The sequence below is a fragment of the Sceloporus undulatus genome, chromosome 2 (assembly GCF_019175285.1).
Source record: "Sceloporus undulatus isolate JIND9_A2432 ecotype Alabama chromosome 2, SceUnd_v1.1, whole genome shotgun sequence".
Classification (NCBI taxonomy): domain Eukaryota; kingdom Metazoa; phylum Chordata; class Lepidosauria; order Squamata; family Phrynosomatidae; genus Sceloporus; species Sceloporus undulatus.
In genome coordinates this window covers 246,947,635-246,964,736 of record NC_056523.1, presented here as the reverse complement: position 1 = coordinate 246,964,736, position 17,102 = coordinate 246,947,635, and the positions used below count along the sequence as shown (strand labels likewise).

The 17,102-nt window shown below is 39.6% G+C and overlaps 1 protein-coding gene across 6 annotated transcripts in view; it reads left to right on the top strand.

Moving 5' to 3' along the window:
• PRUNE2 (prune homolog 2 with BCH domain) overlaps positions 1–16,880 on the top strand; it is a 143,541-nt gene extending 126,661 nt beyond the window's left edge. The window contains exons 14-19 of one of the 6 annotated variants that reach the window (XM_042450116.1): positions 21–152; positions 1,125–1,211; positions 2,226–2,324; positions 7,868–7,900; positions 10,233–10,280; positions 12,059–16,880. In XM_042450116.1, the coding sequence (XP_042306050.1) occupies positions 21–152; positions 1,125–1,211; positions 2,226–2,324; positions 7,868–7,900; positions 10,233–10,280; positions 12,059–12,089 (430 nt within the window). In that variant the 3' untranslated portion in view covers positions 12,090–16,880. Of the gene's footprint in view, positions 1–20; positions 153–1,124; positions 1,212–2,225; positions 2,325–7,867; positions 7,917–10,232; positions 10,281–12,058 lie in introns of all 6 variants that reach the window. The other 5 variants (XM_042450122.1, XM_042450121.1, XM_042450117.1 and 2 more) reach the window with 5 other exon arrangements.
• Positions 16,881–17,102: the final 222 nt, after the last annotated feature.

The window sequence follows — 17,102 nt, the reverse complement described above, 5'->3', positions numbered from 1 at the left end:
TCTTTTTCCCCCCTGTTCAGATATGTAATAAGCACTTTGGAGCTCATGGTAGCTGAAGACTACATGGTGGTTTACTTGAATGGAGCAACACCAAGGAGAAGGATGCCAGGCCTGGGCTGGATGAAAAGATGTTACCAAATGATTGATAGGCGGTGTGTGGACCACTGCTTGTTTTCTCAATATTCTCTTCAGGCAGTATTCTCTTTTGTGTTTTATACTACACAATTGTAGCACTATGATTCTGCTTCAACTGCCATTCCTGCCTCCTTTGGAATCTTGGGAGTTATATTTTGGTGAAGCAGTAGAGCTCTCTGAAGGAGAATTCTCAGTCCTCATCCCTAAACTTCAAATCCCAGAATTCCATAAGATAGAGTAAAGTAAAACTAATAGTGGCATAATTGTGTAATATGAAAGGGTTTCTAGTTAGTAAGTCAGGTGAACCGAAAAGCTGGTGCTGAAGTCACTGAGAGACTGGTAGTGGTGCTATGCAGAGAAAACGAAATTCAACATTACATGCAAAAACTTCAATTGACATGTTTCTCTTTTGCTGAACTATTTCCACAACTGAACCGAACATAGGTATCATTAATCCTACCTGCTGTGTACCATTCCCAAAGTAGTTTAACAGCCTCCATAGACCTCCTCAGATAGAACCCCACTTTTTCCTGGAATCTTCCAGAAGTATAGATACCTTCCTATGTTTTGTTTTGTGGCCAACCCTCTGCTCCCCCAAAGGGGAATGGATTACAGAAGAAGTGAACTTCTGATTACTTTGGGTTTAGTTCAGGAGTCGCGAGTGTTTCCTATAGCAGGTCCCAAGCACCAACCCCAAGAGAAATGCAACAGTTATCTCTAGCTCTGTTGAGTGTTAAAGGCCCAAAACACATATGGTGATTTAAAAAAATGAAAGTAAAAAACCTGTTACTTATAACAGGTCCAAAATATGTACTAATGTACATATTTTGGCTTACCACTGAACAATGGGAAAATGCTTCATTTATGGTTGTTTGTCAAAAGTGCATGTCCTGTAAATGTATGAATATGATCTGCACATGACGGACATTTTTCTTGGTCTTATTACTCAAGTTAAAGATGCTTAAAATATATTTTCTTTTCAAACACAGGTTAAGAAAGAATTTGAAATCCTTCATCATTGTCCATCCCTCTTGGTTTATCAGAACAATTCTAGCAGTGACACGGCCTTTTATAAGGTACCACTACTGAAACCGCAAAAATTATTGAACTTGTGCCTAATCAGATGTCTTTCTGTATAGGATTATTTGCACTGTGGGAAAAAAGAGAGCAATCTTGAGATTAGGAAAGATGTTTAAAGGGGAGACACCAAACCATTTCTTCAGAAGAACCTGTGCAAGAGCTACTATAGTGTAGTGGTGAGCAATGAGCTAAGACCTTGTCAAAAACTGTATTCTCAGTAGATTTCTTATCTATAACCTCCCCTTTCAGCCTCAGTGTCCACTGGTTAGAAATGCTAATTCTAAGCAGTGTGTTGTAGTGGTTTGAGTGTTTGCCTTTGCCTCCCCCTGAGGCTGAAACCAGTGGGTTTCATGGTTGAACTGGGAATTGAACCCAGGTCTTCAGAGTTGTAATCCGACACTCAAACCACTACACCACGCTGATTGATAGGGAAGCTTATATGTGAAATAAATGGCGGTCTGGGGCCGATTTTAGGGCTCGGGATTGCAAAGCAACCGCATGCTCCTGAGCCCTACCACATGGTGGCGGCACCATTATGGCATGGCCCTATCCACATGGAGGCCGCCATGGTGACACAAGCATGGCGCAGTGTCTAAACGTTGCAGCACCGTGCGTGCATCATCGCTGTGTGCAAGTGTGCCATTGGCACACTCGTGATGCCTACTGCACAGACTAAAAAGAACACGCTTTCAGCAGTCCTGACAGAGGCCATGGTATTTGTTTGGTGTAGCTTCCATCAGGAGTAAAAATGGGCAGCTCCAGCCTGCCCTTTTGGGGTGGTCTGTTGAGCTCCTTGGACTATAATCCTGTACACACTTACCTGAAAATAAGTTCCATTGACTAATTGTAACTTCTTACGACTTGCTTCTGAATTGATATACATAGGGCTGCATTGTTAGCTACTTGTTACTGAGTGTGGAGTGAATTATTAGACTTATTATTATATGCAATTTCTTGCACATTTGTATGTGTCTGTTGCTTAATTATTTAAAGGTACTTTTGTGTTCCAGCTCAAAATTCAGCAGTAAGATACAATATGTCAGCACTTTGGCAGAGCTCAGTGAACTAATTCCAATGGAATATGTAAATATCCCAGAAAGTATTGTCAAGTAAGTGATGAAAGTAATTATGAGATATGTTGCCTCTTGGAATTAAAGAACTATTATATTTTTAGGGAAATTTGTTTATGTCTTTCAAAACCAGATTTTCCTAATTAATTATTGCTAATATTTTCAAAACATACAAGATTTTGAACAGAAATGAAAAGTTTATGTACATAATGTTGAGCATTTAGGATGTCAACATTAGAAATGATCGATGTCTTTATTAAGAATTAAGTGCACTATTTCATATTTCTGTTGGTTTTTCCATAGCTCCAAGTACCAGCTGCACATTTTGCAATGGTTTCATTAGCAAAACTAAAAATGGGGAGCATCCATTCCTAAGTTCTGTAGAGGATGGTATGAGATACAGTAGACAGAGTCTCTTGGATCCAGAATCTTTTCTCCATGAATGGATGCACTCCTTCCATCTTATCAGAGACTTTCCATCCTTATGGAACAGTGGAGGAGATGACTATGGCCTGTTACAGACTGCCAAAATAAAGCTGCTTCGGGTCACTTTGGAGGTATGCTATTTAAATGATGCATGCATCCTAAGAATCCGGAAGCTGCACCAAAGCTGCACTCCAGTGCTTAGGAATGGAGTGTGGCTGTGGCATGACCTCCGGACTCTTAGGACCCATGCATCATTTAAATAGCATAACTCCAAAGAGACCCGAAGCAGCTTTATTTTGGCAGTCTGTAACAGGCCTGTGAGTTATTCTCTCTCCCTCACAAAAGACATCTGCTCTGGAACACTGGGGAAGTCTTCAGAGTAGAGGGAGAGTTGTGTTGTGGCTGCAGAGGGAGGGGAAAATCAGGAAATGTTGGCTTTCCTTATCTCTCTGCTTGTGGAATCATTTGGGGAAGATCTGTGTTCAAGGTGTGCTCTTGCCTGCAAAGAGGAGGCAGAGGGAAGATGAGGAGGGGAAAAAGGAAGAGCCAACCCATTATTTAGAAAACATTGTGTGGATCCCCCCACTTTTTTCCCCTTGAGATAATTTGACAATATGGAGAAAAGTTTACTCATATTTCAACATTTTATTCTCTTCATCATTAAAATGAGGAAAGTTGAAGCCATGCTGTATTAAGAAACCTCATATTACAAATCAAGGGGCATTCTTTATTCAAGCAACTTTCAGCAGTGTGCTGATAAATGGATTTGACACATGCAAGCTGTGACAAATTTTTGACAAAGTGATGGAATTTTCAATATTCCAAACTATCACTCTCAAAAGATTCTTATTCTTTGCTGAGGAACAATATAAAAACAAATACAGTGGGGCCTCCGCATACGCGGACTTTTTTTACGCGGCTTTGAGTGTATGCGCTCAAGCCGCTGGGCGCGCGCGGGGCAGAAGGGGCGGCGCGTCCCATTCAGTTGAATGGGTGTGCGTGCCTGTTGCGCCGTGCGCGCGCCCGTTGCGCCCCGCGCACCTCTGCACTGCCGTGCACGAGCCCCATTGTTTACAATGGGACTCGAGCATAGGCGGAAATCGCCATATGCGGCGGGATCCAGAACGGATCCCCCGCGTATGGCGAGGTTCCACTGTAATCACCTGAGGCAGATGGCATCTGAATGAAGATAGTCCATTGCTTGGTATAGCAAACTGATGTTTGGATGAAAAATATTTTTCTTCATGTGGCAAATTGCTAGTCAGAAGAAAGGTTAATATCTCAATACTTTTTTTTGTTGCAACCCCCCCCCACCAGATATTTTCTTACTTCTTCATATTTCACTCTTTGCAATGTACAATACTGTGCTTTATAAACCTTAATAGCTGTGCTGCATCAATTGAAAGTCTTCACCTAGGAATTTTGCAGTCTGCATCAGATATGCCTGTCTCTTGCTTGGGGCTTCTTAATTAGGTTGTCTAAAATGGAGAAACCCTCATTGTCATGAGTTAAAGAGTTAGCATCCCCTCACAAAGAACAGGGAACAATCCAGAGTACAAAACAACACCATAAAAGATGTTGGCTAATGTCCAAGAACTTGTCATCAGAAGAAATGGGTATTTTGTTACATTCTGTCTGAAAATTATCAGTGAGAACAGTATGAAATGCAGTGGAAACAGTGAAGGCAGGATGGGTTGGATGAATCTCAGTCATTCACTCATAATTTATTACAGTCTATAGACCCAAAATTTAAGCATTCAGTCAAAATATACATGTCATCAAATTCCCAAAAATAAAATTTCCCACACAAATACAAGAATAATGGAAGTTGCTCAACTCTAACTGTCCCTTTATACATAGAGGTTTCTAATCCTAGCTGTGTGAGAGAGAAATTTGACAACTACAAGAATGACATTCAGACATTTATCTTCCAGCAAGAATTTTACATAAAAATGTCTGATCTTCCTTTCATCTTTCTCAATAATGGACAGATTTTGGCTTGTTGACTGATTATAAAGACTAAAGTGCAATAAAATATGTATGTCAGGGAATGATGGAAAATCAGCCCCAGGTACATAAAACTTTGACTTGTTTCACGGTATCCCCGTCAATTGTCCACTGAAATTTAGATGAATCTCCAAGAACAGCCGCTATGCTCCAGTTTGGGGCAATTCCAGTGGCACTGAGAAAGAACTAGTTTAGGATATTTAAAGTTACTATTTAACATCATCATATCCACTATTAATATTGGTGCAATTTATACACTTCTGCTGTATTCTGGAAGGGTAAGGATTAAGGATTATGAAAATGAGACCACTTCTTTCCTTATCAAATACTTGAATCACCAAATCAGATTTTGAAAATATCTTAACTTGTAGCATTGGTACTTAGTAGAGTTCTTGCCCCTTACAAGCTTGAGCCATGTGCATTATAATCCCACATGTATAAAAACAGGCCTCCAGCCAGTTGAACGAAGTCTAGCTGAGCATAACTGTGTGGATGCAAATGTATATGTTAATATATTTCTGCATTCACTTCAGCTGCATACATAAAATCTTCCTTTTGTGTAAGTCTCTGCTGGTCCAGCAAATTTCTCTCCTGCTGGTCGAAGTGTATAATTCAGCAGAGACTTTAAAGCAAACAAAATGCCTCTTTAGGATACAAATGATTTCCTTGTCTTTCATTCGTTTGGACCAGTCATTCTCTGATTTTCAAAGCTGTCATGGAGAAAACAGCAAAAAGGACATTCCATATTGCCGCAGGTTATCAGTTACAACTTTGTGTTAAAACCACTTGACATTGAGAATAAGGTTTCTTGATAAGTTGGATGGAGAAGTGAACATCTGGATAAATACAACAACTGGATATATTATTTGACCTCATATGTTTTGTCGTTCACTTACTTTTATCTTGCAAGGTATGATGAAGACAGGTCTTTTCAGAGGAGAGTAAGGTAATACTCTTACTCTGCTGCAGCTTATGCTGATGTTTCTAAAAGAGTGAAGATGTATGAGAAATCTTTTGTTTCAGGATTCCAGCAGCTAGAAATCTCATACCCTATAGTTTTTTGCATTGAAACTCCACTTCTGGGCTACTGAGATCAGTTTTATTTATAGCTGGAAATACCTTTGAGGAAAAAAAAAAGGGGGGGGGATAGTAGTGTTATGTCATTTTTAAAATTTACATGTTTATTTTAGCATGAACTTTCATGCATAAAAATTCACTTTTCCAAAGGCACTGATGGAACACAATATTCAAGTCTCTGAATTCATGCAGAGTTTGGGAATGGCTTTCTCTATTTTACATAAGTAGAACTGGCAAGCCTTATGCAAAAGAATAAATGGACATCAGAAATGGCAATATACAACCACTAATGCAAGAGCGCTTCAGTCTCCCAGGACACTCTTTAACTGATCTCAAAGTGGTTGTGGTGAAATAAGGAATTTCAAGAGGAAAAATATGAGGGAAAACAGCTAAATTGGTATACATTCACTATTTCCAGCCTTTGATCAGAGAACTGGACAGCAATAATGGGCTTCTTGGCACAATACATATATTAATAGGATGCTTTTCATTCAAGCTGTGAATACAATAATTTTTTTCTTCTTCAAGAAAAACCCTCTGCCTTCAATAGAATTTTCTTTCTTCCAGGTCAATTAGCAACCTAGCAGACCTGTATTTTACATTACAGATGCCAATATGTTTATTCTAAACCAGCCCTTTCAAGGTTTTATGACCAGTCTTACAATTGTCATCTGCCAGCAAGAAAGACCACACTAAGCCCAATTGGAAGGAAAAGGCCAAAACTTTACTGACAACAGGTGAAATGTATGAGGCCTGGATCTGCCATTGACCAATCTGATAATGATGATGAACCATTATGCTTGGTCATGGCCGAGTTTTGGGATGACAAAGGGGTAACTGGTTAATTGCCCATTTGCATCTCTGGTAACCAGCTGATCACATGTACAGATCTCTACCCTTCTCACTGGGGGATGCTGAATCAGTGTTGCCCATGCAGTGGCAAAGCCGTAATGCTCCCAGTATCCCAGGTCCCTTTGGACTCCCGATCCAGTGTTACGCAGCTCTGGAAACCACGCAGACCAGATCAAAGACCTATGCTACCGTGCCCAGAAAGTTGCAACAGCATAGCTCCCTTGAACCCAATAAGAGGGTGGCCTTAAATAGGCCTGTGAGGCAATCAGGAGCCAGAAAGGGTGGAAGTTCCACCCCTTCTGACCCTCTCAAGCAATCACAGGTGCCAATGCCTGTGACACCAGCCAATAGAGAGGCACTTCATACCACAGCACCCTCTGGGAATTGTAGTCTCGGCACCAGGCAGGTGCCTCCCCTTCCGTCTCCCCCCCATCCAATGGGAGCCTGGCCATGCCGGAGAGAGGCATGCTGGGCTGCCGGGCCTGGAGGCTCCCTTGGCCAGTGGCCTCCCCCCCGCCCCCCCAGCAGCAACATGACTGGCCAGGTGAGTTGGGCAGCTGCCTTGTCTCTGTCTCTGTCTCATCTCACATCTATCCCTGAAACTGTGTAGCTGTGCTTGTAATACTGAGGCTTGAATGTTGTACACCATCTGTGTCACTGAGGAAATGACACAGTTCCTCAACTGTAGTTCACAACTGTGCTAAAATATTTTTTTAAATAACTGTCACAGTTATGTCCCTCCCCTTTTTTTAAAATACTGAAAAAGACTAGTACAGCTATATGTTCATAAAGAGCTGAGAAAAGTTACTTTTTGGAGTATAATCCTCAAAGTACCCAGCCTGCATGTCCAGTGGCCACGTTAACTGAGGATTCAGGGAGTTGTAGTCCAAAAATGCAGTTTCTCCAAGCTCTGTAGCCTGTCTGCTAAACTGGAAATAAACTTATTGTGACTTGATCTACACCTAACTTCAGCTTATTTAGTCAAAGCACTCTTGCCAGCTTTGTAAAGCATGCATGCCCAGACCCTTGCTACAGCTTTACATGCCTGTCCCCTGATAAGCCAAATTTGGAGAGAAGAGGGGAGAAAGTGAAAGAAATGATATTTACTCTTTTGTACCTTGCTTGATCTTTGCTCTGCTTTCCTCTTGCATTTGTCTTATGCTCTGCTTGCTGCTTCTTCCTGCCCACCCCTGAAACATCAAAAACTTTTACTCTTGCAGACTGGATGAAGAGCTGAGAGAAGCATCAGCAAAGTAAGACAGCATTCTGGTAATCAATGGCATTATATTTCTCTACTCACTGGAAGGAAAATAATTTATCCCTGTCTACTGAGAAATACACTTCTTAACTGTCCCTCAAAATATGCAGTACCTGTATGTGGTTGCAGCTTAATAAGATCAAAGCTTGGAAGAATTCTTTAAAAAACAAAACCAAACCTCTGTAGCCACATTGGCTCAGGAATTTTGGGAGCTGCAGTTCAAACAGAGAACACCGTCAAACTGTATTAAATTGTAGATACATCACACTGTTGATAAGATCCATGGAGTCTTCATCATTATAGCAAAGATATAATATTTTAGAGCCATAATTTACATAGTTTGCATGCTTTGACAATCCAAAAACCCAATACAGCTGTTTGTCAACTAAAACCCTGATCCTGAGTCTTGGCATTTCATGGAGTGCCAGATTGATTCCGTGGGCCATAAAAATACATTAAATTTTTTTAACATGAAGCAGTTCAATTTGACATTTCCTCAGTAATTGATAATTCCAACAACATGGTATCACAGCTAAACACATGGAAAAGAGGTCCAATTGATTTCTGTGAAACTTACCTCCTAATTGTATGTGTTCTACTGACATCTTCTGAGGTTTTCTTTAAACGATCCACTTTGCTGACTTTTTACTTAAAATGGTTTATCTTTTTAAAAGGATTTATTGCTGACTTTTATGAAAACAAACATGCTTAGAATGATTTAAGTAGCTAAACTGGACTCTTATGCAACATCTGGCAAACTGAAAATAGAGGACCTTACCGCACAGATTTCCAGGCACGGGATGAGAACGGTCCAAAAGGAGCTGGGAAGGGAACGGAACAAGTGGGGAATGCCTTTTACTGCGCACAGGAAGTCTCTCACTCATTCTGTTCCCTTCCCTTCCATTCCCAATCCAGAGGAGGTGATTTTTGAGAACTGTTCTGAACTTGTTCCCCACTTGTTCTCGGCCTCCTTCTGTTCCGTGGAGCCCCTGTGCGGTAAGGTTCAGAGATTTTCTGGAAAACCAGATGATCTTGTTGACATACTCTTAACAAATGTCTGGAACTACCCAAAGAATATAATCCCACTGGGCCCCTGGACTTCCTTTTGTCATAACTAGTCTTAGATAGATAGATAGATAGATAGATAGATAGATAGATAGATAGATAGATACATACAATAGTGTATGCTGTCAGGAAGATCATTAAATAATGACATTGAAAACAAAAACTAAAAATAGTTTTACAGTGGAAGAAGGGGTTTGGCTGTGCTTTGGCTGTCAAAACAATTGCATGAGCTTTAGCAATCCTAAAAAATAACCTTTGCTTCCTTGGAGGTCCACTTGTGATACTACTACGGACATTTTGTGAATTATAATAGCTATTTCTATGCTGTACATCTAGTACAATATTGAATTCTAGTACTCAGTTACAAAAGTTGTAACCAATTTGAATTTACCTACAATGACTTTGTGCCATATTAGCTTTGGTAGCATTTTAGGAATTCGATTAGAGCAAAGTGTACGCTCTGCACTCCCAGTGCAACAGATGATGGCCACATACAAGATTTGATAGACTACATCAACCCAGTCATCTCCATGTTAGGTGGAGGGTGTTATGATGTCATAAAGTCATCTTGCCCTATGGTTTTCCCCTTTCAATCTAATAAGATATATTCTACCTCTGTGCCTTGTAGCTATATTATATCTAGTGGTGATGGTGGCGGCTAGTATGGGTACAGCAGTAGTGACCCAAAGAGATGTAGACATGAAGTTATCCCATTTACAGTGTACAGAACCTTTGTATATGAAACATATTTTCCACCCTCTTCTAAAGATGCAGTTGCATAAACATGCTTGTCTCATAATTTGATCCTATGTACATGCCACAAAAGTAAGTCCTTTTGAGCAGAATGAGACTTACTCCAAGGCAACAGTCTTTAGAACTCAGTTGTTAATATATTTAAAACAGAAAACTGTTTTTCATCATATTTGAGGAACTGAAAGTGTCCAGAAAAATGTGAGACTCTTGCTATAAACTATAAAGAGTTTTGTGGTACCTTTAAAAGCTAATATATTTTTGCAACATCTGCTTTTCTGGGCCTTGGGGAGCCTTTCTTCTTTTCTCTGTAACAATGGTATGTATACCTAATTACCTACCCAGTTAGATGAAGGCTTCATGCATCTAATGAAGTATGTTTGACCCATGAAAGCTTATCCTGCAGTGCATTTGTTATGCTTTAAAAGTAAATGAGTTATGTCTCCAGACACTGAATAAGAACATGAGAGAGAAAAAGAGCAAGAGTTTACTGCTTTTCATTTTTCCTTCAGAGCGAGCTGTCTTTCTAATGAGCAAGAAATAACTTCAGTCCAGGAGGAGTAAGAATTTACTATTAAAGATGCCATTGTATAGGATTATTACTGCATGAGCATGCAGTGCAAGAGACACTAACAAACTGGGTAAACTCCAGGTAGTCTTTTCCACATCCACCTTTTTATAAGCTCCTTTTTAGGCTGAGGCTCAGGTCTTGTTCGGTGAAAAGCTACTAATTTTTACTGTGGCTGTCCAATTTGCTATCACAATGCAGTGGTACACATTAAGTAGTGTGTTCTACCCACACATCTTAAAGGTTCCCTAACATCAAGCTAATAAGATGAATGTTTTAGTCCATACACGTTAATCAACAGTTAAACAAAATGGACCTGATTTTGCAGTTTTGCACTGATAAGTATCATTGTTGTTATATCCTTCTGGAGTCTACCCAGCCCATTTTTGTTTGTTTGTCCCCTCACCCTTTTATATTCTTTCCAAAACCTTTCATCCAGCTGGTTTCATTTGCCTCTATTTTGTGGTCTGGAAAGCAAATAGAACATGCTTTCATCAAAACCAGAAGTATTTTTATGTTTTGAATTTCATCTTCTAGATCAAAAAGCATGTGTGTAGAAGAAAAGTACGTGCACCAGTCTTTAAGCTGTTTTTAGCTCTGGAGCTATAAATTGTGCAATCTTGCACTAGACTGTCAGTAATGTAATAATTAAATGTTTATGCCATGCTGTGGAAATGGCGGCCCTCCAGATATTTTGCACTACAAATTACATCATCCCCAACATTGTCCATGCTGCCATTAGCAGAAAGGAGTTGGAATATAATGCTAGGACTATAAACTGTTGCTTTTCTAAAAATGGCATACTTTTCTTGTGAGATGGTAAGATATTTCTTGCTTTTATTTGCAAGAATTCCCATGTTGATGAGAATGGATTTTGTTCAAATACTGGAATTGCACAATTGCATAAAACTATAATAGTTGCAGTAGTTAAGAACACAAAACTATTTTTTTAATCAGTCAGTCTTTAATTAATCAAGTCCTCGCCATAAAAAGTCTAGGTCTTCTATGTTTGCTGTCTCTATATTCTTTGCTTCATGAGGCAAAAGCAAGCTGTTTTGTGTAGACATATTTTTGTTTAAATTATGGAAGACTTGACAACAAACAAGCACTTCTTGTCTTGCTCTTATGCAAGAGACAAGAACCCCCAGGGAGGCTCATGATTGTAATGTTACTAAAAAATAAAAATGATATTGTGACTATTGTTCACATAGTTTATTCCTTTGCTGCTATACTGTTTTTAAAATATTTCTCAACATATATATATATAAATAAAATCTGTTTTTATATGCTCATATTTGCAACTGAAACAAACTCATTGTACCCATTCTTGCCATGATGTGTACAAAGTTGATGTTGGAATTTTTCTTAAAACATACAGTAGCCATCACGATTCTGTCTGAGGGCTTAGATAAGAGTATCACACTCTGCATGTTTCATTTCTGTTTGATTGCATGCTTGCTTGTACTGAGAGACTGAAGGGAAGAGATGACTCAAATGACAGCACTACAATCAGCCCCTGGGATGATTGGGCCATACATAAGAAAGAGTGCACAGGATGAAAAGCACACTAATGGAATACAAAAAATGGCTAGCAAATTTTGGAGATGACTTGAGTTTTTAAACTTAAGAAAGTCCAATAGGAGCCAGATAGAACACTGCTCAGGGCATCAATGAGTGCATGCTGCCCTGTGCTCTTTAGAGGAGATCCTGGTTGCACATGATAGCAATAAATATTCACTGTACTGAACGCTTTTTTTTCTTTCTTTGAAGTGTCGACATGAAGCTGAAAGGAAATTCCTAATTTTCTTGGCAACCTAAAGAAGAGACATTTCCTCTGTTCGATGTGCCTGAGCCTTGAGGATGGGGACATTTTGGTTTCTCAAGTTCTACACTATCCCCCATGATCTTCTTGTTCGCAAATCTCATTCATTACCATGAGGCCTATTTGTGCAAGAAACCATTCTTGGTAGATTGCAAGCTATGTTTTCTGATCTCCCAGTGCCATTCAGTGCTTTTGCAGGTAAAGAGGAAGGAAGGAGGCTCTATTTCTGCTGCTACCAGACAGAGAACGACATGTGGATTGTGGCTTTGTGTAATCTTGTCTTCAGAAGTGTTACCTGCAATAAGGAAATAGCTTTCATTGTGCATTTTTCAATTCCAGATTGTTTTGCTATTAATGTGCCTCCCCCATGATTTGGCAGGCTTGATTAATTCCACTAATGGGTGGAATAGTTCCATTTTGTCTTCAGTATATTAAAATTTCTGTGCCTAGCTGAACAAGAGATGTTTTACATATGTGCTTCAGTCTTCTAGTGTGTATCAAAGGGATCCTGATATGCATGCAAGGAGAAACAGATTGCTCCTTTCTTTTCTATCTGAAGGAAGAATATTTATTGAAGGGAAAGGAACATCTTCACCACTTGTGGGGCACCATTAATATTTCACCGATCTTGGGGTTGTCATCATTGTTTGTCATTCATTGTTTGCATTTCTTTCCTATCACTGTGCCTAAATTGCAGACACTGTGCAGGACCACCCTTGAGATTACTCTGCCATGAATAAGACAGAGGATGTTTTTTTTTTCATAGTTGTGTGGATGCGTCCATAACCGTGAAAACAGAAATTTCAGGAAGCTTCTATCCAAGCTTCCATCCATTACAAGGAAGCATGAAATCATGCACCCACAGCAATGCGAACAGAAACTGAAAAGAGTCTAAATATATAAAACATGTGGTAAGAGGACCAGCTGGTATTTTGAAACATCTGTGCAAGGAGAAACAAAAGCTCTGCTTTAATTTAATTTCTGTACCAATTGCCACCACCAACTAAGCATCAGATCAACATCTGTTGCTAGTTATAGAACAAGGCAGTGATAGAAAAACACCCATCCCTTTATTAAGTAGAAAGTCATACACATTCTGAAACACATTTCTTGATTTTCAAATGGTGGTGACTAATGTGTCCATTGGACAGACCAGATATAGATTACTATGAGTTGTATATGTCTCATTTAATCAAAAATTGTGATGGTAATAGACTTAACAATGAAGCATAATAAATTTAATAAGTCACCAGTCGTTACCATTCTGCTGTATAAATCTAGTTTCAAGTAGATTTAGGTATAAATCAATGGCATCTGAAGCTGTTATTATTATTAACCATCATAAACCATCAACCATCAGTAGCTATTATGTACAACAGGAGTAGTAATGTACAGGCTTATGGTTGCCATTCTTTCCATGCACATATCACAATACACAAGTTTTCAGTCTTCTGCAGTACATTATCCAAGCCATAACTGCTGAACAACTATATATATTGTTTTGAATATTTTAAAGTATTTTTCCCATATGGAGGGTAGAAGCATTTTTTATCTGGACTACTGTAGTTGTGTGGATGTGTCCAGACATACCGAGGAATATAAAATCTGTCTGCTTATGGCTTTTCCAGAGGGGAAAAAATCTGCCTACTGTGCACATTAAATTTTATCAACCTAGATACACACACCAATTTTATCCTGGATTATTGATCCATGGAATTTATGCATCGGCTCTTAACTACATAACTGCATCCTTTCAACTCCATTATTTCTGTCTTGGGTGCTTATCGCATGAATTTTAAAAGCGTTTCAAGCCTCACGGGCTAGGGCTGGGACACAGGATGGAGGCAGGGATTATTGCATGCTAAATCTCTGCCTAATTGTCACCTGCCATCAACCCAGGTCCCAGCCGTGCTCCACCTGCACTTTTTAGAAGCCAGAAAGCTTCTGACCTTGAAAAAGTGCTGGCAGAGCACAGCTGGGACCCGATTTGGACCTGGGCTGATGATGGGTGGCAATTAGCTGGTGATTTAGCAAGGATAATCCCCACATTGATCCTGCATCCCGGCTCCAGCCCGGGAGGCTTGAAAAGATCATGCAATAAACTCCTTAGTTTGTTCATCTTGATCCTGTACTAGAGCTTGCGATCTAAACAGAACACTTGGAATTTTCCTTTTCTGTGTTTGAGATGGGTATTCTTTTGCCCTCCAGTTGCTTTGGACTTTTACTTCTTGATGCTACAGCCAACATAATCAGTGCTAAGGAATGCTGGCATTTGTAGCTCTAAACATCTGGAACACTAAAGATTACTACCCCAGATATAGTTGGGGATTCTTCTTAACTGATTTTTTTTCCCAATGGAGGAAGCACTTTCTGGCAGAGGAAGGAAATCTCTGCATCCAATCCAATAGTTCAAATAGGTTGGATTTAAAGAAAAAACACAAACAGACTGAATATGTGGAGTTGAAAACCTCACAGAAAACTAAGACTGAATATGGTTTATTGAAAGAAATGAAGACAACAGGGCTGGCTCATGAACAGGAGAGATGCCCAGTATGCAAAAGGATCTTGTAGCATATTTGGGACTAACTGTGTGAAAGAAGTTGTAGAATAAGCTTTTGTAGACTTGGTCTGCTTCCTCAGATGAGGAGTGATGCTGTTACCTTGGGCAGCACTGTGTCTGAATCCAGAAATTCCCTGTCTCCCTCCTCCCCATCACTTTTGCAGAATGATATACAGTAAATGTTTGGCTCTGAGGTGTCTTTGGAGCTACACTTTATGGGAAGAGTGGCTAGGCAAATCAGGGGTGCCTTTCCTAGTAACTCCTTCCATAACGATTTGTCCGCAGGACTCTCAGTACTAGGAACTTAGTGAAAAGATTGCTTTGTAGAGCCTGAATATCTAGTGGTGGTGTTACCATCACTATGGTGCAATGTGGGAGGGAATACTTCACTTCCCATCTTGGACAATCAGAAAGTTTAGGCTGTTCCTGCAAGGCAAGGAATTGTTTTTATTGGAATGTTGGGGATTTTTTTTTCTTTTGCAGCATATCTGTCAACTATATATTGTATTAAAGGAAATGGTTTCTGCTTACTGGTTCTTGCTTCTAGTGATTTTTCTCTTGCCGTTGCTTAAATTAGACCGTATGCAGACAGGCACCTCTTGGCTTCCTGGTTTTCTTCTACTTTTCATCTATAATCCAGCTTTCCCTCATTTTAGCAGCCCATTTGACAGGCACAGTGGCAAATCGAATGCTAATTCATCAGTCAGTTTTTCCCCTCTCCCATGTTTCAAGTAGACTATTAAAATATTTTAAAAGCACAGCATGAATATTTAGATATTCAAATATTTACTCTGCATCTTATTTATATTTCAATCCCCACCCTCAACACCCAAATTTCTTTAACAACAACGATTCCAGGAAGAAGGGTTTGGGGAACAGAGGTGTTAATGACATTATACAACAGGATTAGTCACTCAGTGCCACGCATGGCTGTTTTCTGCTGCAAATTGGGTAAGTTTCTCTTAGATCAGCCCTGAAGAGATGGCAGCATATATGTACAAAACACTCGTTTTGGGATCGATTTCTGACACGTAGCCAAGCTGAATCAGAAATCGAGTCATCCTTCCAATGGGAATTCCCCCCTGGTGTGCTTTTCCAATGAGTTCAGCATTCAAATTGTGCATGTCTTTATACAGACTGAATATTAGCTCTTGGTAGAAAAACAAACAATAAAAGCCATGTGTTACCAGTTCTTAAGAATGGCATCCTGTTCCATTTTTACTATCACATATTTGTTTTAGCCTTTCTCCAGTTGCCATCTGTTGAATCCTTTGTCAGAACAAAAGTTGCCATTGCTTATTTTAAGATGTAAAATTTATTGTGACATTTTGGAAGGCTGTAGCACCATGTTCATTTGTTTTGTTTTGTTGACAATTTTTGCACTAAGTGTGATACTAAGGGCTCATCCAGAAGAGGGGGAAAAATCTCTGGACATATCAAGAGTTTCCATTCTTTGTGTTGTTTTATTTTCCTTGTGTATTCATTGGTTAGCATCCAAACTATATTTTGATATATCCTGGGTTTTCTTCTTTCTCCTTTCCTTATGTTCCTCCTCTTCCTTCTACTACTGCTAATGTGCCATTCATGCAACATTTCAGAAACTGATTTTGACCAATTTTTGTTGAGCCTTCTTTGCTATTATTCAGGATGTATAGTTGAATTGCTGAAGTGCTCGAGCAATATCACACTAAGTAAACACTAGGATAATATTATAATATTATCTGCTGCAGCCATCTTTAGTTTTAGGATACAGCCTAGTAAAGATGCATGTCATTTCAAAAAACACTGGGTAAGTGACCAGGGAAGTAGAAATGAAAAGTCCTTTGTAATGACAGGAGTCCCCAGGAAATACTCTTAAGAAAACATGGAGATCTCAAAAATAAAATAGCTTTTTACAGAAGCAAAATGGGACTTCCAGAGACTTATTTCTTATCTGGAGGGGCTCTTCATTAATGTAAGCATGGAGTTCCATGCACATCTTGAAAGATGCCACCTTTAAGATCATAGACTTACCATTAGTGGAAAAAAGAGAACCATGCCCACAGAATTTTCAGGAGGGGAGTTACAGTTCTCCCATTAAAGATTATTTGGTGCCCTTTGAACTTTCCTGGGTCTGAAATAGCCTCATCCCCCCCCCCCAACTAGACTTGACCCTCTGATTACTTCTGATTTGGAAACAAGTGGATGTGTGAGACATGGGAGACTTGAAAATGGTCTAAATGTGCTTCTCCCCCATTATTCGGTATTTTGAGAAGTGGATTGCCTAGGACCCTGGGTCTTCTGAAGACATTCAGCAGTCTGAATTTCTCAGTGTACCCAACACCATAAACTCATATCCATGGGAGATATTCAGGATGTGCACCCCCCCCTCAATTGTCTTTTGCCCTTATCCTAAATATAGCTGGATACTCATGCCTAAGTATCTAAAAAAA